This window comes from Scyliorhinus canicula, chromosome 15, assembly GCF_902713615.1.
Source record: "Scyliorhinus canicula chromosome 15, sScyCan1.1, whole genome shotgun sequence".
Classification (NCBI taxonomy): domain Eukaryota; kingdom Metazoa; phylum Chordata; class Chondrichthyes; order Carcharhiniformes; family Scyliorhinidae; genus Scyliorhinus; species Scyliorhinus canicula.
This window is the reverse complement of record NC_052160.1, coordinates 1177772-1200642: the sequence shown is the minus strand read 5'-3', so window position 1 is coordinate 1200642 and position 22871 is coordinate 1177772. Positions and strand designations below refer to the sequence as shown.

At 49.9% G+C, this 22871-nt stretch overlaps 1 protein-coding gene across 3 annotated transcripts in view; it reads left to right on the top strand.

Annotated features, from left to right (window-relative positions):
* Positions 1-22871, top strand: part of LOC119978784 (transmembrane channel-like protein 5) — a 252670-nt gene that overhangs the window by 187013 nt on the left and 42786 nt on the right. For all 3 annotated transcript variants that reach the window (XM_038820662.1, XM_038820663.1, XM_038820661.1), the window contains 3 exons: positions 8837-8970; positions 16735-16911; positions 21274-21352. In XM_038820662.1, coding sequence (XP_038676590.1) covers positions 8837-8970; positions 16735-16911; positions 21274-21352 — 390 coding nt within the window. The remainder of the gene's footprint in view (positions 1-8836; positions 8971-16734; positions 16912-21273; positions 21353-22871) is intronic.

Genomic DNA, 22871 nt, shown 5'->3' with positions numbered 1-22871 from the left:
AGACATGGACACAGTGCGGCAGACATGGACACAGTGCGGTAGACATGGGTACAGTGTGGTAGACATGGACACAGTGTGGTAGACATGGACACAGTGCGGTAGACATGGACACAGTGCGGCAGACATGGACACAGTGAGGTAGACATGGACACAGTGCGGCAGACATGGACACAGTGCGGCAGACATGGACACAGTGAGGTAGACATGGACACAGTGCGGTAGACATGGACACAGTGCGGTAGACATGGACACAGTGAGGTAGACATGGACACAGTGTGGTAGACATGGACACAGTGCGGTAGACATGGACACAGTGCGGCAGACATGGACACAGTGAGGTAGACATGGCCACAGTGCGGTAGACATGGACACAGTGCGGTAGACATGGACACAGTGCGGCAGACATGGACACAGTGAGGTAGACATGGACACAGTGAGGTAGACATGGGCACAGTGCGGTAGACATGGACACAGTGCGGTAGACATGGACACAGTGAGGCAGACATGGACACAGTGCGGCAGACATGGACACAGTGCGGTAGACATGGACACAGTGCGGCAGACATGGACACAGTGAGGTAGACATGGCCACAGTGCGGCAGACATGGACACAGTGCGGTAGACATGGACACAGTGCGGCAGACATGGCTACAGTGCGGTAGACATGGACACAGTGCGGCAGACATGGCTACAGTGAGGTAGACATGGACACAGTGCGGTAGACATGGACACAGTGCGGCAGACATGGACACAGTGCGGTAGACATGGACACAGTGCGGTAGACATGGACACAGTGCGGTAGACATGGACACAGTGCGGTAGACATGGACACAGTGCGGTAGACATGGACACAGTGAGGTAGACAGGGACACAGTGAGGCAGACATGGACACAGTGCGGTAGACATGGACACAGTGCGGTAGACAGGGACACAGTGAGGCAGACATGGACACAGTGAGGCAGACATGGACACAGTGAGGTAGACATGGACACAGTGCGGTAGACATGGACACAGTGAGGTAGACATGGACACAGTGCGGTAGACAGGGACACAGTGAGGTAGACATGGACACAGTGCGGTAGACATGGACACAGTGCGGTAGACATGGACACAGTGCGGCAGACATGGACACAGTGCGGTAGACAGGGACACAGTGAGGCAGACATGGACACAGTGCGGCAGACATGGACACAGTGCGGTAGACATGGACACAGTGCGGCAGACATGGACACAGTGAGGTAGACATGGACACAGTGAGGTAGACATGGACACAGTGCGGTAGACATGGACACAGTGAGGTAGACATGGACACAGTGCGGTAGACATGGACACAGTGAGGTAGACATGGACACAGTGAGGTAGACATGGACACAGTGCGGTAGACATGGACACAGTGAGGTAGACATGGACACAGTGCGGTAGACATGGACACAGTGCGGTAGACATGGCCACAGTGCGGTAGACATGGACACAGTGCGGCAGACATGGACACAGTGCGGCAGACAGGGACACAGTGCGGCAGACATGGACACAGTGCGGCAGACATGGACACAGTGCGGTAGACAGGGACACAGTGTGGTAGACATGGACACAGTGTGGTAGACATGGACACAGTGCGGTAGACATGGCCACAGTGCGGTAGACATGGACACAGTGAGGTAGACATGGACACAGTGAGGTAGACAGGGACACAGTGAGGTAGACATGGACACAGTGCGGTAGACATGGCCACAGTGCGGCAGACATGGACACAGTGCGGCAGACATGGACACAGTGCGGTAGACAGGGACACAGTGAGGCAGACATGGACACAGTGAGGTAGACAGGGACACAGTGAGGCAGACATGGACACAGTGCGGTAGACATGGACACAGTGCGGTAGACAGGGACACAGTGAGGCAGACATGGACACAGTGAGGCAGACATGGACACAGTGAGGTAGACATGGACACAGTGCGGTAGACATGGACACAGTGAGGTAGACATGGACACAGTGCGGTAGACAGGGACACAGTGAGGCAGACATGGACACAGTGCGGCAGACATGGACACAGTGCGGTAGACATGGACACAGTGCGGCAGACATGGACACAGTGCGGTAGACATGGACACAGTGCGGCAGACATGGACACAGTGCGGTAGACAGGGACACAGTGTGGTAGACATGGACACAGTGTGGTAGACATGGACACAGTGCGGTAGACATGGCCACAGTGCGGTAGACATGGACACAGTGAGGTAGACATGGACACAGTGAGGTAGACAGGGACACAGTGAGGTAGACATGGACACAGTGCGGTAGACATGGCCACAGTGCGGCAGACATGGACACAGTGCGGCAGACATGGACACAGTGCGGTAGACAGGGACACAGTGAGGCAGACATGGACACAGTGAGGTAGACAGGGACACAGTGAGGCAGACATGGACACAGTGCGGTAGACATGGACACAGTGCGGTAGACAGGGACACAGTGAGGCAGACATGGACACAGTGAGGTAGACATGGACACAGTGCGGTAGACATGGACACAGTGAGGTAGACATGGACACAGTGCGGCAGACATGGCCACAGTGCGGCAGACATGGACACAGTGCGGTAGACAGGGACACAGTGTGGTAGACATGGACACAGTGTGGTAGACATGGACACAGTGCGGTAGACATGGACACAGTGCGGCAGACATGGACACAGTGCGGTAGACAGGGACACAGTGTGGTAGACATGGACACAGTGTGGTAGACATGGACACAGTGCGGTAGACATGGCCACAGTGCGGTAGACATGGACACAGTGAGGTAGACATGGACACAGTGAGGTAGACAGGGACACAGTGAGGTAGACATGGACACAGTGCGGTAGACATGGCCACAGTGCGGCAGACATGGACACAGTGCGGCAGACATGGACACAGTGCGGTAGACAGGGACACAGTGAGGCAGACATGGACACAGTGAGGTAGACAGGGACACAGTGAGGCAGACATGGACACAGTGCGGTAGACATGGACACAGTGCGGTAGACAGGGACACAGTGAGGCAGACATGGACACAGTGAGGTAGACATGGACACAGTGCGGTAGACATGGACACAGTGAGGTAGACATGGACACAGTGCGGTAGACAGGGACACAGTGAGGCAGACATGGACACAGTGCGGCAGACATGGACACAGTGCGGTAGACATGGACACAGTGCGGCAGACATGGACACAGTGCGGTAGACATGGACACAGTGCGGTAGACATGGACACAGTGCGGTAGACATGGACACAGTGCGGTAGACATGGGTACAGTGTGGTAGACATGGACACAGTGCGGCAGACATGGACACAGTGCGGCAGACATGGCTACAGTGTGGTAGACAGGGACACAGTGCGGTAGACATGGACACAGTGCGGTAGACATGGACACAGTGCGGTAGACATGGACACAGTGCGGCAGACATGGACACAGTGTGGTAGACAGGGACACAGTGCGGTAGACATGGACACAGTGCGGCAGACATGGACACAGTGCGGCAGACATGGCTACAGTGTGGTAGACAGGGACACAGTGCGGTAGACATGGACACAGTGCGGCAGACATGGACACAGTGAGGCAGACATGGACACAGTGCGGTAGACATGGACACAGTGCGGTAGACATGGACACAGTGCGGTAGACAGGGACACAGTGCGGTAGACATGGACACAGTGAGGCAGACATGGACACAGTGTGGTAGACATGGACACAGTGCGGTAGACATGGACACAGTGAGGTAGACATGGACACAGTGCGGCAGACATGGACACAGTGCGGCAGACATGGCTACAGTGCGGTAGACATGGACACAGTGTGGTAGACATGGACACAGTGAGGCAGACATGGACACAGTGCGGCAGACATGGACACAGTGCGGTAGACATGGACACAGTGCGGTAGACATGGACACAGTGCGGTAGACATGGACACAGTGCGGCAGACATGGACACAGTGCGGTAGACATGGACACAGTGCGGTAGACATGGACACAGTGCGGCAGAGATGGACACAGTGCGGTAGACATGGACACAGTGCGGTAGACATGGACACAGTGCGGTAGACATGGACACAGTGTGGTAGACATGGACACAGTGCGGCAGACATGGACACAGTGCGGTAGACATGGACACAGTGCGGCAGACATGGACACAGTGCGGTAGACATGGACACAGTGCGGCAGACATGGACACAGTGCGGTAGACAGGGACACAGTGCGGTAGACAGGGACACAGTGCGGTAGACATGGACACAGTGCGGTAGACATGGACACAGTGCGGTAGACATGGACACAGTGCGGTAGACATGGACACAGTGCGGTAGACATGGACACAGTGCGGTAGACATGGACACAGTGAGGTAGACATGGACACAGTGCGGTAGACATGGACACAGTGCGGTAGACATGGACACAGTGAGGTAGACATGGACACAGTGAGGTAGACATGGACACAGTGCGGCAGACATGGACACAGTGAGGTAGACATGGACACAGTGAGGTAGACATGGACACAGTGCGGCAGATTATGGACACAGTGCGGTAGACATGGACACAGTGCGGTAGACATGGGTACAGTGTGGTAGACATGGACACAGTGCGGTAGACAGGGACACAGTGCGGTAGACATGGACACAGTGTGGTAGACATGGACACAGTGCGGCAGACATGGACACAGTGCGGTAGACATGGACACAGTGCGGTAGACATGGACACAGTGCGGTAGACATGGACACAGTGAGGTAGACATGGACACAGTGCGGCAGACATGGACACAGTGCGGTAGACATGGACACAGTGCGGTAGACATGGACACAGTGCGGTAGACATGGACACAGTGCGGCAGACATGGACACAGTGCGGTAGACATGGACACAGTGCGGCAGACAGGGACACAGTGCGGCAGACATGGACACAGTGCGGTAGACAGGGACACAGTGCGGTAGACAGGGACACAGTGCGGTAGACATGGACACAGTGCGGCAGACAGGGACACAGTGCGGTAGACAGGGACACAGTGCGGTAGACAGGGACACAGTGCGGCAGACATGGGCACAGTGCGGCAGACAGGGACACAGTGCGGTAGACATGGGCACAGTGCGGCAGACAGGGACACAGTGCGGTAGACATGGACACAGTGCGGCAGACATGGAGACGGTAATGGGACAGCGCGCTGACGTCAGGAGGAGACGGTAATGGGACAGCGCGCTGACGTCAGGAGGAGACAGTACTGGGACAGCGCGCTGACATCAGGAGGAGACGGTACTAGGACAGCGCGCTGACGTCAGGAGGAGACGGTAATGGGACAGCGTGCTGACATCAGGAGGAGACGGTACTGGGACAGCGCGCTGACATCAGGAGGAGACGGTACTGGGACAGCGCGCTGACGTCAGGAGGAGACGGTACTGGGACAGCGCGCTGACATCAGGAGGAGACGGTACTGGGACAGCGCGTTGATGTCAGGAGGAGACGATACTGGGACAGCGCGCTGATGTCAGGAGGAGACGGTACTGGGACAGAGTGCTGACGTTAGGAGGAGACGGTACTGGGACAGAGTGCTGACGTCAGGAGGAGACGGTACTGGGACAGCGCACTGATGTCAGGAGGAGACGGTACTGGGACAGCGCGCTGACGTCAGGAGGAGACGGTACTGGGACAGCGCGCTGATGTCAGGAGGAGACGGTACTGGGACAGCGCGGCTGACGTCAGGAGGAGACGGTACTGGGACAGCGCGCTGATGTCAGGAGGAGACGGTACTGGGACAGCGCGGCTGACGTCAGGAGGAGACGGTACTGGGACTGCGCGGCTGACGTCAGGAGGAGACGGTACTGGGACTGCGCGCTGACGTCAGGAGGAGACGGTACTGGGACAGAGTGCTGACGTCAGGAGGAGACGGTATTGGGACAGCCCGCTGACGTCAGGAGGAGACGGTACTGGGACTGCGCGCTGACGTCAGGAGGAGACGGTACTGGGACAGAGTGCTGACGTCAGGAGGAGACGGTATTGGGACAGCGCACTGACGTCAGGAGGAGACGGTACTGGGACAGCGCGCTGACATCAGGAGGAGACGGTACTGGGACAGAGTGCTGACATCAGGAGGAGACGGTACTGGGACAGCGCGCTGACGTCAGGAGGAGACGGTACTGGGACAGAGTGCTGACGTCAGGAGGAGACGGTACTGGGACAGCCCGCTGACGTCAGGAGGAGACGGTACTGGGACAGAGTGCTGACGTCAGGAGGAGACGGTACTGGGACAGCGCGCTGACGTCAGGAGGAGACGGTATTGGAACTGTGCGCTGTCATCAGCAAGTGGCATTCTGCCCCACTGAGCATCTTGCCTGTGCGCTGCCGGATCTGCCTGTGGGGCATGTGGTTGGCATTCTCTTTTTTTAAACAGGACGTGGCGTTTCATGAGTTTTATTTGGGAAGACTGATAATTACAATACCCCATTATAGTGAGACGATTGCAGAGGTTTCAAACATTCACAGATTTCACATACTGGTGCTTAAATTCCACTTGCCCTGCCCCAGAACAACATTTATTTCCTGTGAATGCTTTTGGTGCCGTCTTCTTGGGTCTCAGTTTGAAGAATAAATAAATTGTTGCAATCCCTGTCCATTTAGCTATCACATCATTCCTCCTCCTTATGATGGTGTCGGCATTGAAGTACTTGTGGGAGCCAGTGAACTGGTACTGAGCCAACATCGTGACCCGCCATTCTCACCCACACAGGGCGCACTGACGCCAGGAGGAGACGGTACTGGGACAGAGCCAGCATCGTGACCCGCCATTCTCACCCACACAGGGTACACTGACGCCAGGAGGAGACGGTACTGGGACAGAGCCAGCATCGTGACCCGCCATTCTCACCCACACAGGGCGCACTGACGCCAGGAGGAGACGGTACTGGGACAGAGCCAGCATCGTGACCCACCATTCTCACCCACACAGGGCGCACTGACGCCAGGAGGAGACGGTACTGGTGCTGAGCCAGCATCGTGACCCACCATTCTCACCCACACAGGGTACACTGACGCCAGGAGGAGACGGTACTGGGACAGAGCCAGCATCGTGACCCGCCATTCTCACCCCCACAGGGCGCACTGACGCCAGGAGGAGACGGTACTGGGACAGAGCCAGCATCGTGACCCGCCATTCTCACCCACACAGGGCGCACTGACGCCAGGAGGAGACGGTACTGGGACAGAGCCAGCATCGTGACCCCCCATTCTCACCCCCACAGGGCGCACTGACGCCAGGAGGAGACGGTACTGGGACAGAGCCAGCATCGTGACCCCCCATTCTCACCCCCACACAAACATCCCTTGGCTTCTCTCCGTGTCCTTCACAGGCTCTGAGCTCCGACAGTGCCACCGCCAGACTTACCGGCCCCATTGCCTCCTCCTATTGGTCAGCAGAACAATTAGGCATCCAATGTGATGTTAGGAAAGCTAATCACACATTGGATAATCTGGGAGCCAATCAGATGGAGCAAGGCAAGATGCTGTAGCTGCTGGCTCACGCGGACAACATTCTCAATCTAAAATCCTGTCATGGTGTTGGGCACTTCACCGCGATCAGGAATGCCGCGACCAATCACTCTGCAACCCTCCCAACACCTGCCCACGACCCACCCGCAGGTGGCGACCCTGCGTTTGTAAACCCTGCTCTAAACCTTAGCCTGTCTGATGCTGTTATGAGAGTCTGAATTTACAGAGTAGAAGTTTCACTCAGCCTGGTGGAGCGCAATGGATGATTCCTGAGTTTCCTGTACGGCAGGACAGTCCTCCCCAGGACCCCATGAGTGCTCACTTCCTTGGCGATCTCCTCCCAGCCCAGCATGGTCAGACAAGGGGGCCTTCTCCTCCCATTCCTTTCCTCAACTACCTAGGGGAGACTCTCCAGGGAGGCATCGATGATCCGTGCGCCAAGGTTGCTGGTTTCTCCTGAACATCTTTCTCTTTGCAGAATCTGGAGCCCAGGCCTGCAGGGAGTAAATGGCTGTCTGGGTGTCACCTAAATAATGTAGCCCAGGGGGCAACAGCAGGGCAGGCCACTTGCAGGACCTTCCATCAGATTCGCCATGCTTCTTGTGAATGTATAATTAATGAGTTGAGCAATGCGTGTGCAGCCACCCCGCTCCCCCGTGGAATTCACTCTGACTTCCGCTCCCATCATTGGACAAGACTCCAGAACAGAAGACTTAAAAATCAAGGTGCTGATTTCCAGATCATTCTCATTGTGACAATATAAAAATACAAATTTGTTTTGAATTAGATTTTGGATGGGTGGGATAAGTACACTGGGTAAATTATGAAGTTGACACTCTTAGATAGAATCTACAGTGCAGAAGGAGGCCATTCAGCCCATCGAGTCTGCACCGGCCCTTGGAAAGAGCATCCCCCCCCAACACCACACTTCCACCCCATCCCCGAAACCCCACCCAACCTTTATGGGCACTAAGGGCCATTTAGCATGGCCAATTCACCGAACCTGCACATCTTTGGACTGTGGGAGGAAACCGGAGCACCCAGAGGAAACCCACGCAGACACGGGGAGAACGTGCAGACTCCGCACAGACAGTGACCCAAGGCTGGAATTGAACCTGGGACCCTGGAGCTGTGAAGCAACTGTGCTAACCACTGTGCTATTGTGCTGCCCACTGCTGCCCAATAATAATTTGATGTTCTTCTTGTTCTTTACAACCTTGATGATGTATCCTCAATATATTAACAGTAGTTTGTATATGGGCTCTGCATTCTGAATGTTTGCTGTTTTGATGATAAATGCTGATTAACACTTTGGGTTGTATGTCTAGGTTAGCCTAATGATGAATTGCCAACCCCCTCGCCAAGCCTGGCGAGCTTCCCATATGACAACCATCTTTATTTTCCTGTTGTTCTTTCCTGGCTTCCTTGGCGTCCTTTGCTTATTGGGAGTAACGGTGTGGAAGTAAGTCTTCGAAATCGTTTTATCTATTGTAGCTGCACTGCCAGTATTCAATATATTATCTGCAAGTTTATTTTACAGCTTAAATAATAAACATTCTCAATGTTTAAAGAGGAGAAAAAGTCTAGCAGGAATATTCCTTTTCCCAATATCCTCATAAAATGGGCACACCGTGTATTTGTTTGACTTGGGGGTAAGAAGTGTTCACGAACACTGAAACCTTCTGTTAAGGTCTGTGTCCCTGCAAATCAGCTGCATCGATTCTGAGAAGTGACCTGTAGCGGATACTTTGGGCAATGGCACAAAGCCAACATGTCACAGGGATGGGAGAACGCATTGTCCAATTGTCCTTCCACTGCTCCGTGTGAAAATGATGAAAGTTCCAAATGATTCAGACTCCCTGTAAAGTTTGCATTTCAATCAGTCTTCAAGCTTTGAGCTCCTTTACATTGAAGTTGCAAAGAGTCAGAGATGACAACTAAAATGCAAAAGTCCAGAATTTCCTTGGAGTTTTGCCTGCTGTGCTGCTGTAAAGTTGCTGAAGCTGCTGTTTGCAGCTAAAAGTACAGCCAGGTTTCAGTGTGATTCTTATCACACTTCTAGTAGCACAGCTGAAAGGCCCTGCTCTGATCAAATTCCAGACCATAGGAAAAATAAACAAAGATAGCCAACACACAATTTGAAGGTATTACCAACTCAAATGCACTGGGTTATCTCCGTTTTACTGCATCATTGGGGCCAATAGTTCTCTTGTTCAAATCCAATAGAAGCATAAAACCTACATCATTGCCTGAACCGTCTTATCAGGAAAGTCAGAGTATCGATCCTGAACAATGGTAAATGTTATCATTCTTATCTGAAAACCAGCCCACAGAATTTTGCAAATACTGACATTCATATTCCACTTCAACGTTGTTACCTAAATAATAGAATCTCGAGGTAATCCCCTAAATATTGCTGTCCTGTTAGTGTCATGATCATTTTATGGGGAAGAAACCATAATTCAAATGGGCATTGGCCAATCACAATCACTTCTCTATCAGTTAAAAAGTGGCTTATCATGTTACACATTTGTTTCAGATTTTCAGTATTTGTAGTTCTGATTTCGTTTTCTCCTGTATCCTCTGAATGTTGCATTTATTTATTTCCTGTTGATTTTGTTTTTCTGTATCGGTTCCGATTTCTCTGTTCGATGCACCATATTCTCAAGCTTGGTATTTCTGATTAGGAATAGCACGACTTGCAGGTTTCTGCTCCACATTTTAATCCTGTTCCTGCAAAACCCAGATTTCTACCATTCATTCAGCTGGGTTTCCAGGTTGTGAAAGGGACAAAGGTTGGCGATGAATATGTCAATAATATTAAATGTAATCGAGTATACAGTAATCTGATCGTTATATTTAAGTGGGCTGAAGGCAAAGCAGAAAAATTGCAACAACAACATTTCTGACTTTACTTTTGGGACATCTGGGAAATTAATTAATTGATGAGTCTGGAAGGCAGAGGAAATAAAGGTTAGAAAATATAAAAACAGGAGTTTGGCAGTGTTCACGGGTTCAGTGCAAGTACAGTAAAAAAAAAGGCAGACAAGCTGATGGTCATTGCCTGGGGCTTGTGTGGCGCGAATGTAACTTGCCACGTGTCAGCCCCAAGCCTGGATATTGTCCAGGTCTTGCTGCATTTAGACACGGACTGCTTCAGTATCTGAGGAGTCACAAATGGTGCTGAACATTGTGCAGTCATCCGCAAACATCCCCACTTCTGACCTTATGATGGAAGGGAGGTCATTGATGAAGCAGCTGAAGATGGTTGGGCCGAGGACACTACCCTGAGGAACTCCTGCAGTGATGTCCTGGAGCTGAGATGATTGACCTCCAACCACCACAACCATCTTCCTTTGTGCCAGGTTCTGACTCCAACCAGCGGAGAGTTTTCCCTGATTCCCATTGACTCCAGTTTAGCTCGGGCTCCTTGATGCCATACTCAATCAAATGCTGCCTTGATGTCAAGGGCAGTCACTCTCACCTCACCTCTGACATTCAGCTCTATTGTCCGTGTTTGAACCAAGGCTGTCATGAGGTCAGGAGCTGAGTGACCTGGCGGAATCCAAACTGAGCGTCCGTGAGCAGGTTATTGCTGAGTAAGTGCTGCTTGATAGCGCTGTTGATGATTCCTTCCATCACTTTGCTGATGGTGGAGAGTAGACTGATAGGGCGGTAATTAGCTGGGTTGGATTTGTCCTGTTTCTTGTGTACAGGACACACCTGTGCAATTTCCCACATTGCCGGGTAGATGCCAGTGTTGTAGCTGTACTGGGACAGCTTGGCTAGGGGTACGGCAGGTTCTGGAGAACACGTCTTCAGTACTATTGCCGGGATATTGTCAGGGCCCATAGTCTTTACTGTATATAGTACCTTCAGCCATTTCTGGATATCACGTGGAGTGAATCCTATTGGCTGAAGACTGACATCTGTGATGCTGGGACCTCCGGAGGAGACCGAGATGGATCATCCAGTCGGCATTTCTGGCTGAAGATTGTTGCGAATGCCTCAGCCTTGTCTTTTCCCCAGATGTGCTGGGCTCCTCCATCATTGGGGATGGGGATATTTGTGGAGCCTCCTCCTCCAGTGAGTTGTTTAATCATCCAGCACCATTCACGGCTGGGTGTGGCAGGACTGCAGAGTTTAGATCTGATCCGTTCATTGAGGAATTGCTTAGCTTTGTCTATTACTTGCTGCTTATGCTGTTTGGCAGCACAAGTAGTCTGAGGGGCTGGTTTAGCACAGTGGTCTAAACAGCTGGCTTGTAATGCAGAACCAGGCCAGCAGCACGGGTTCAATTCCCGTACCGGCCTCCCAGAACAGGCGCCGGAATGTGGCAACTAGGGGCTTTTCACAGTAACTTCATTGAAGCCGACTTGTGACAATAAATGATTATTATTGTGTTGTAGCTTCACCAAGCTGACACCTCATTGTTCGGTCTGCCTGATGTTGCTCCTGGATTGGATTGGATTGGATTGGATTTGTTTATTGTCACGTGTACCGAGGTACAGTGAAAAGTATTTTTCTGCAAGCAGCTCAACAGATCATTCAGTACATGGAAGAAAAGGGAATTAAACAAAATTCAAGAAAATACATGATAATACATAATAAGGCAACACAAGATATACAATGTAACTCCATAAGCATTGGCATCGGTTGAAGTATACAGGGTGTAGTGGCATGCTCTCCTGCACTTTTTATTGAACCAGGGTTGACCCCCTGGCTGGGTGGTAATGGTAGAGTGGGGGATATGCTGGGCCATGAGGTTGCAGATTGTGGTTGAATACAATTCAGCTGCTACTGATGGCCACAGCGCCTCATGGATGCCCCAGTCTGCAGTTTCTAGATCTGTTCGAAGTCTATCCCAGTTACAACGGTGGGAGTGCCACACAACACGATGGAGGGTATCCTCAGTGTGAAAACGGAACTTTGTCTCCACAAGGACTGTGCGGTGGTCACTTCTACCGATAGTGTCATGGACAGATGAAACTGTGGCTGGCAGGTTGGTGAGGATGAGGACTTCTGGTGGTGACCATGGTGTTAGTGGTCGGAAACAGGGCAGCCCCTGCTTGAAGGCACAGGAAAGAGCTCTTTTAAACCCTATATCGGGTGGAAAGTCGATGGTAAGGTGTCGGTGAAGGTCGGAGGAGTAGTTTCCCCCGGGGGTGGTTTGTGCACAGGTTTCCAAATCTGGCAGAAGACGGTGAGAGACCCAGCCAAAGAGTTAGAGGAAAACTGTGCTGCAGTAGCCAGTGTGAGGGTGGCTGAGGGGGAAGGGCTGGTGGAAGGTGGAAGGCCACAGGTGGAGCAGTTGATGGCTTTTATTGAGGAGGAATTCCGCAATCAGAGGATGGAAATGCGGGAGGATTGCTCGAAGGCCATCGAAGGAGCTGTGGCTCCCCTGAAGAGTTTGATGGAACGGGTGGAGCGTTTGGAGGTGGAGGGGTTGCTGATTCAGGAGATTGAAGGAGTGATCTCAGACCACAGCGATCATGTGGTGGCGCAGGAGCCGGACCCTGCATTGGCACCGCACTCCCCCACCCAAAGCACAATACCGTACCTGTGACCCAGCACATTCTGGCACCCACCTGCGCACCCCACCCATATTCAGCAGCGGTGTCCATGTCTGTTATGGGACAAACTCTCCGCGGGGACAGAGAGAGGGCATCGTGAGCCGCAAGTTCATGCATCTTGGGGGGGGGGGGGGAACAGGACATCAGACACTTCACCCCCTACATGGAACGGTGCCTGGCCGAGGACAGAGCAGTCACTGAGGTCAAGATTGACTGTGACACACAGGCGATTATCCATCGCCCACAACCCTGATGACCTTTCACACGTGCTGTACATGTCAGACATAATGATGAATGAAATGAAATGAAATGAAAATGAAATGAAATTTGCTTGTTGTCACAAGTAGGCTTCAAATGAAGTTACTGTGAAAAGCCCCTAGTCGCCACATTCCGGCGCCTGTCTGGGGAGGCTGTTACGGGAATCGAACCGTACTGCTGGCCTGCCTTAGTCTGCTTTCAAAGCTAGTGATTTAGCCCAGTGAGCTAAACCAGCCCCTAGATCCCTCTCACTGACCACATGTCCATTCCCCCCCAGGATCTTTTTCTGACGCTGCCGGCCCATCCAGGGTGGGCCCCGCCTCCCATGAGAACACGTCAGGAGAGAGCTCCGAGGATGCCACTATCATTGAATCACAGCTGCCAGCCTCACCCTCCAGCAACGCAGAGACACACACCTCGGTGGGGGAATGTAGTGGGCGGGATTCAGGGACACAATCTGCTGAGCACCTCACAGTTGCTGATGCACAGTGAACCGCGGCAGTGTCACCTCCACCTGGGGGCTGGAGCATCGCGGGAGGCGGGAGACTACTGCGTCAGGCCCATTAATGTTAACACATGTCACTGTACGTTTTCGATGCCCCGTCTGTGTGGGGCCATCATCGAGGCACCGGAGAATGCCGCTCCATTGGGCAACAGGCACCAACATTGATTTTCGGCTAACGCCCGATTCCCCACCAGATCGTGATTTCCGATTCCGGTCTCGCAGGACGGAGAATCCCACCCTGAGGGGGCGATCTGATTGAGATGTATAAAATTGAGGGGCATAGATAGAGTAGACAGGAAGAAACCTATCCCCTCAGTGGAGGGATCAATGACCAGGGGCCAGAGATTTAAGGTGAGGGGCAGGAGGGTTAGAGGGGATGTGAGGGGGAACCTTTTCACCCAGAGGGTAGTGGGAGCCTGGAACTCGCTGCCTGAAAGGGGGGTGGAGGCAGAGACCCTCATAACGTTTAAGAAGTATTTAGATGTTCACGTGCGATCCCAGGGCAGACACGGCCAAGTGTTGAGAATGGGGTTTGAATAGTTAGCTGGCTGTTTTTGACCTGCACAGACTCGATGGGCCATAGGATCTTTTCTGAGCTGTCGACCTTTCTGAATTTATGACTGTAATAAACTGCTTTTTATTCTTTCTGCCAAAATAGACCATTTCACATTTTCCCACATTATACTCTTTTTTTTGGACCTTTTCCCACTCACTAAACCCTTTTTGAAACTTTTCCCACTCACTAAACCCTTTCTGTCCCTTTTCCCACTCACTAAACCCTTTCTGTCCCTTTTCCCACTCACTAAACCCTTTCTGTCCCTTTTCCCACTCACTAAACCCTTTCTGTCCCTTTTCCCACTCACTAAACCCTTTCTGTCCCTTTTCCCACTCACTAAACCCTTTCTGTCCCTTTTCCCACTCACTAAACCCTTTCTGTCCCATTGTAGCCTCCTTATGTTCTCCTCACAATTTACTTTCCTGCCGATCTTTGTGTCATCAGCAACTTTCTGAACCATCCCTTCAATCTCTTCGTCCAAGTTATTTACATAAATCATATAACGTTGAAGTCCCAGCACGGATCCCGCTCACAAATCACTCATTAGGTAGAGATGGTGAGCAGTTTCAAATTCCTAGGGGTGCACATCACCAAAAATCTATCCTGGTCCACTCATGTCGACGCTATCACCAAGAAAGCACAACAGCGCCTTTACTTCCTCAGGAAACTAAGGAAATTTGGCATGTCCACATTAACCCTTACCAACTTTTACAGATGCACTATAGAGAGCATCCTCTCGGGCTGCATCACAGCCTGGTATGGCAACTGCTCGGCCCAGGACCGCAAGGAACTTCAGAGAGTCGTGAATACCGCCCAGTCCATCACACGAACCTGCCTCCCATCCATTGATTCCATCTACACCTCCCGCTGCCGGGGGAAAGCAGGCAGCATAATCAAGGATCCCTCCCACCCGGCTTACTCACTTTTCCAACTTCTTCCATCGGGCAGGAGATTCAGAAGTCTGAGAACACGGACGAACAGACTCAAAAACAGCTTCTTCCCCACTGTCACCAGACTCCTAAATGACCCTTTTATGGACTGTCCTCATTAACACTACACCCTGTCTGCTTCATCCGATGCCAATGCTTATGTAGTTACATTGTATATCTTGTGTTGCCCTATTATGTATTCTCATGTATTTTCTTGAATTCTGTTTAATTCCCTTTTCTTCCATGTACTGAATGATCTGTTGAGCTGCTTGCAGAAAAATACTTTTCACTGTACCTCGGTACACGTGACAATAAACAAATCCAATCCAATCCAATCCAATAAAGACCCATTTTGCCTGCTCTCAGCTTTCTGTTCGGCAGCCAATCTTCTATCCATGCCAATGCGCTACCTCTATGCTGTGAGAGTTTATTTTCTGTAATGACCTTTGCTGTGACACCATATCAACTGCCTTCTAGAAATCTAAGTACAGTACATCCACCAGTTCCCCTTTATCCACTGCTCATGTGACTCCTTCAAAGAAGTCCATTAAATTGGTTAAACATTATTTTCCTTTCACAAAACCATGTTGACTCTGCCTGATTACCTTGAATTTTTCTAAGTGCCCTGCTATTGTATCTTTAATATTAGCTTCTAATATTTTCCCTGTGACAGATGCTAGGCTAATGGGCCTGTAGCTTCCTGCTTTCTATCTCTCCCTTTTGGAGGGAAGTTTAGAAAGTGCAGGATGAAATCGTAAGGGAAATGAGGAAAGCAGAAATGAAATAAAAGTTGCTTATTGTCACAAGTAGGTTTCAAATGAAGTTACTGTGAAAAGCCCCTAGTCGCCACATTCCAGCGCCTGTTTGGGGAGGCCGGTACGGGAATTGAACCGTGCTACTGCTGGCCTGCCTTGGTCTGCTTTCAAAGCCAGCTATTTAGCCCTGTGCTAAACCAGCTCCTAGAGAGAGGACATGAAGAATAGACAAGCTTTATCAAGGAGAAACAAATGCAGTTGATGACCAAGGGAAGCATAATGTTTATAAGAGACCCAAAAAGGTGATCTGTGGAGATGGAGTATGGTTCTCAATGTACACTTAGTGTCTATCTCCACAAAATAAGATTAAAATGCAGATAATGTGTTTAAGGAGCAGCAGTGTGAAGTAATGAACATCAGGAAAGAGGAAATATTAGGTCACTGGGACCGGATGAAATGTACCCCTGGCTGTTAAACCGCCCCCCCCCCCCCCCCCCAAACAAAACAGGCACATTGTGCACTATAATTGCTGATATGTCCAAAGCAGAAACTCTCACACATTCTCTTCCTTCTCAATTCTTTTTCAAACTATAGCTTGTATATTTGTAATATTTCTAATTTTTTATGTATATTAAAATTGTTTTCCTCAGATGGAAGCCTTCCAAACATTGTGGTCCTTTTCGAGGGTTGAGCGTGCCCTATAATTCCATTTCTCATTTTATTCACATAATACAAGGAAGATTTGCTCAGATGTTCTGGCTTGTCTGGGCCTATAAGAACCTGATAAAAAACCCACTATTCTACTTCCTCCTAACGATTATTGTGTTGTGAGTATTCTGGTTATGTATCCTAGCATTTAATTCAGCAGCAAATGAACTGCTTTATTCACATGGAAATTTCCTCCAGCTTTAAAAAGATTAATTTGATCTTAATAACAAATATCAAAATATCTGGTCAAATTGCCACCTGCTATCCTATTGCAATTTTGTGTCAATAGAATTATTCAAAAATCACCTTTGTTCGTGTAATGCACATTTCATATTTGTCCAAAAAGATACACAGATCTGTTAATATGCAATTCAATGATACTTTAAAATGTCTAGTAAATAATTTGTTCTTACCTGTTTTGTCTGTCTGATATTCCCGCAGGGAGATTTTACAAGTGCTGTTGGGTTGGGTTTCAACTAACTCATCAGGGGGGTGGTGATCTGAGGGGGGCCCAAACTTGAAGGAAATAAAGTTGGTGATAGGAAATAGTAATGAGAATGGAAAGCAGGAGAAACAAAGTAAAGCATCGAGTGTGTGTAGAATGCGGAATTATGTCAAAAAGACAAAGTTACTGTCCCTCTATCTGAATGTGTGCAGCATTCACAACAAGATAGATGATCTAAGATCACAAACAGAGGTAAATGGCTATGTTTGAATTGTCATCTCGCAAACATGGCTGCAAGGTGACCAAGTCTGGGAACTGAATATTCAAGGATGTTCGATGTTTAGGAAGGGAAGGAACTGAGCTGATGACAAGGGATGGGATCAGTGTAGTAGTGAGCGAGGATCTCAGATCAGAACAATGGGTGGAATCTGCTTGGATGGAGCTAATAAACAGCAGACCTTGGTTGGAATTGTTTATAGACCACATAACAGTAATGATAATGTGGGGATGGTATTAATCAGGAGATGAGAGAAGCTGGTAGCAAGGGCAATACAGCAATCACGGGTAACTTCAATCTATACATAGACTGGTTAAACCAAGTGAGCACTATTGCTGAAGAAGACAAGTTTCTGGAGTATAGAAATACAGCACAGAACAGGCCCTTCGGCCTACGATGTTGTGCCGAACTTTTGTCCTAGGTTGATCATAGATCATAGAATTTTGGACAATAAGGGCAATTTACCATGGCCAATCCACCCAACCTGCACATCTTTGGACTGTGGGAGGAAACCGGAGCACCCGGAGGAAACCCACGCACACACGGGGAGGATGTGCAGACTCCACACAGAAAGTGACCCAAACCGGGAATCGAACCTGGGACCCTGGAGCTTTGAAGCAATTGTGCTATCCACAATGCTACCATGCTGTCCTTAAGAACAAATTAATCTACACTCCATTATTCTATCATAATCCATGTACCTATCCAATAGCCGCTTGAAGGTCCCTAACGTGTCCGACTCAACTACTTCCACAGGCAGTGCATTCCATGCCTCCACTACTCTCTGGGTAAAGAACCTACCTCTGACATCCCCCCTATATCTTCCACCATTTACCTTAAATTTATGTCCCCTTGTAATGGTTTGTTCCACCCAGGGAAAAAGTCTCTGACTGTCTACTCTATCTATTCCCCTGATCATCTTATAAACCTCTATCAAGTCGCCCCTCATCCTTCTCCGTTCTAATGAGAAAAGGCCTAGCACCCTCAACCTTTCCTCGTATGACCTACTCTCCATTCCAGGCAACATCCTGGTAAATCTCCTTTGCTCCTTTTCCAAAGCTTCCACATCCTTCCTAAAATGAGGTGACCAGAACTGCACACAGTACTCCAAATGTGGCCTGACCAAGGTTTTGTACAGCTGCATCATCACCTCACGGCTCTTAAATTCAATCCCTCTGCTAATGAACGCTAGCACACCATAGGCGTTCTTCACAGCTCTATCCACTTGAGTGGCAACTTTCAAAGATCTATGAACATAGACCCCAAGATCTATCTGCTCCTCTACATTGCCAAGAACCCTACCGTTAACCCTGTATTCCGCATTCATATTTGTCCTTCCAAAATGGACAACCTCACACTTGTCAGGGTTAAACTCCATCTGCCACTTCTCAGCCCAGCTCTGCATCCTATCTATGTCTCTTTGAAGCCGACAACAGCCCTCCTCACTATCCACAACTCCACCAATCTTCGTATCATCTGCAAATTTACTGACCCACGCTTCAAGTGCCTCATCTAAATCATTAATGAAAATCACAAACAGCAGAGGACTCAGAACTGATCCCTGCGGTACGCCACTGATAACTGGGCTCCAGGCTGAATATTTGCCATCCACCACCACTCTCTGTCTTCTATCGGTTAGCCAGTTTGTTATCCAACTGGCCAAATTTCCCACTATCCCATACCTCCTTACTTTCTGCACAAACCTACCATGGGGAACCTTATGAAATGCCTTACTAAAATCCATGTACACTACATCCACTGCTTTACCTTCATCCACATGCTTGGTCACCTCCTCAAAGAAGTCAATAAGACTTGTAAGGCAAGACCTACCCCTCACAAATCCGTGCTGACTAATGTCAGGGGTGGGTTTCTAGAGCAGTTTGTTGAGGACCAATTAGGAAACAGGCTATTAGAACATAGAACGTAGAACAGTACAGCACAGAACAGGCCCTTCGGCCCTCAATGTTGTGCCGAGCCATGATCACCCCACTCAAACCCACGTATCCACACTATACCCGTAACCCAACAACACCCCCCCCCACTAACCTTACTTTTTATTAGGACACTACGGGCAATTTAGCATGGCCAATCCACCTAACCCGCACATCTTTGGACTGTGGGAGGAAACCGGAGCACCCGGAGGAAACCCACGCACACAGGGGGAGGACGTGCAGACTCCACACAGACAGTGACCCAGCCGGGAATCGAACCTGGGACCCTGGAGCTGTGAAGCATTTATGCTAACCACCATGCTACCCTGCTGCCCCAAATTCTAGATCTAGTATTATGCAATGAAAAAGGGTTAATTAATATTCTTGTTATAAAAGAACCTTTAGGGATGAGAGACCACAATAATATAGAATTTGACATTAAGTTTGAAGACGAGGAAGTTCAATGTGAAGCCAGGGAGTTAAAGTTGAATGAAGGAAATTATGGAGACGTGAGGGACAAATTGGCTGAGTGGACAGGGAAAAATACATGAAAAGGTTTGACTGTGCATAGGCAATGGATAGCGTTCAAAGGACCATTACCATACCTCACAGCACCGATACCTTCCTTCGGGGTGCAAACAACCCCAAAAACCAGTCCATCGGGGCTGACAAAGGAAGTTAAGGATTGTATAAGATGAAAAGAAAAGTTTATAATGTTGCCAGAAATAGTCAGAAACCTGAGGATTGGGATATTTTAGAATACAGCAAAGAAAGGTCAAGAAACTGAGAAAGAAAAGTAGAACAGAATCTGAATATAATCCAGTAAAAAACATATAAATGACTGCAAAACCTTCTGTCGGTTTGTAAAACTGCAGCGTTTATGTGGGGCCATTGCAGGCAGAGTCAGGAGGATCTATAATGGGGAATAGAGAAATGGTAGAGTAGCTAAATGATTACGCAGAGCAGCATTTTCTGCCTCTTTTCAGCTGCTGGAATCTTGCAGGAAATTGCATTGTCAGTGGCGGGACTGGGAGACCCAGCTACCAGCTACTGGTGGACCATTGCCACCTGGAGGTGGCAAAGATAAAATAATATACCCACTGTCACAAGGGCTATAATTGATTATTTTTATATGAGCTTGGCAGTGCAGGAAAGGAGGAAAGTGGCCTCAACAAATTCAAGGCGGGAGAGATTCTTGTAAAGCCGGAGAGCAATGTCATTTTGGAGGGCCATGGATGGCGAGAACGGAGTGTGTTTGTGGAGCTTGAAAAGATCTTTGGAGGTGAAAAACCAGCGCCAGAGGAAATATTCTGTTTGCATATTTCCAATTCTTAGATCAAGGAAAAAATAGTTGCTTTCTTGACTTGCTGCAGATGGAATCTGGAATTGGTGAGGTTGCTGTTGTCAAATCATAAAAGGGATATTGACCAGCTCCTCTTTTAAGTATTAACACATTCAAAATCACATCCATGATCTCAGCAATCTGAAATTATTCATTATTATATTTTTAGGTCTTTGTTAACAAGTTATTCTGGGTGTCATTATACCTCAGACCTGACAGATCTGAGTTGTTTGCACTCCGACCAGTGACGTAGGACCTGTGTTAGCAGCACGTGCTCAGAACTAGTTTACTGCTGGATCTGAATTTTAATGTTCAGAGAGCCCCATTGGGATCTTGTCAATCAGTGATCATAGAGAACATTGCAAATTCATGGCAATTATATTTTTGTAATTTTCATTGATTATTCGTAGATACTAAACATGTGTCTCATAAAGCTATTAAACTCAAATGCTGTTGCTAATAACGACATTTTCTCTCTTTCTCAAGTGCTATCATCTACCTGTATTTTCAAATTATTGATGGGCAGAAAATGATGACAAAACTCTTGCAGGAGCACATCAGTAATGTAAGTTTGAAATGTGCTCAATTTCATTCTCTCAATTTGTAGCTTACTTAGCAATTTTTAATCAGCATTTTCACTATTTTCATTTCCGTTCAGGTTTGTGTGTATTTAGTGTGTAGCCTGAATTGTGAAACAGTTTTACTGAAGTAAATTTGCGAGATAAGATGTAGGAGCAGAAGTAGACCAATCGGTCCATCGAGTCTGCTCCACCCTGGATCTTGACTGATCTGGGCCGGGAATCTCCCTTACCCGTTGGGCGGGGGGTCCCGGCGTGTTGGAGTGGTGTGAACCACTGCAACGTCGGGCCGCCCCAAAAGGTGAGGAATTCTCCACACCATTAGGGGCCAAGCCCTCACATTGAGGGGCTAAGCCCGCGCCGGAGTCATTCCCACTCTGTCAGCTGGCGTGAACGGCCTTTGGCGCCATGCCAGCCAGGGCCGGCCGAAAGGACTTCGCCGGCCGGCGTAAGTCCGCGCATGCGCCGGAGCGTCAGCGACTGCTGACGTCATACCGGTGCATGCGCAGGGGAGGGGGTCTCTTCCACCTCCGCCATGGTGAAGACCATGGTGAAGGCGGAAGAAAAACAGTGCCCCCACGGCACAGGCCCGCCCGCCGATCGATGGGCCCCGATCGTGGGCCAGGCCACCGTGGGGGCACCCCCAGGGGCAGATCGCCCCGCGCCCCCCCCCCCAGGACCCCGGCGCCCACCCGCACCGCCTGCTCCCACCGGTAAGGTAGGTGGTTTAATCCACGCTGGCGGGAGCGGCTAGTCAGCAGTGGGAATTCGTGGGCCGGAGAATTGCCGCGGGGAGCCCGCCGACCGGCGCGGGGCGATTCCCGCCGCCGCCGAATCTCGGGGGGCGGAGAATTCGGGACACGGCGGGAGTGCTTTTGCCGCCGGCCCCAGGCGTGATAATCTTCAACTGCACTCTCCCGCCTTATCCCCATAACCCCGGTTTCCCTCCCTGATTAAAATTCTCTCTATCTCAGCCTGGAACATTCTGAACGACCCAGCCTCTACAGCTCTCTGTGGTAAAGAATTCCATAGGCTCGCTACCCTCTGAAATGAAATTCCTCGTCATCTCTGTCTTTAATGGGTGACCTTTTACCATGGTAGTATAGTGGTTAGCACAGTTGCTTCACAGCGCCAGGGTCCCAGGTTCAATTCCTACCTTGGGTCACTGTCTGTGTGGAGTCTGCACGTTCTCCCCGTGTCTGCGTGGGTTTCCTCCGGGTGCTCCGGTTTCCTCCCACAGTCCAGATATGTGCACATTAGGTGGATTTGTTTGCTAATTTCCCTTTCGTGTCCAAAAAAAGTTTAGGTGGGGTTAGGGGGATAGAGTGGTGTAGGGATGGGGTGGAGGTATGGACTTAGGTAGGGTGCTCCTTCCAAGGGCCGGTGCAGACCCGATGGGCCGAATGGTCTCCTTCTGCACTGTAAATTCTATGATTCTATGTTTCTATGACCCCTTACTCCTAGATTAAACCCTCTGGTCCTGGACTCATCCACAGAGGGAACATT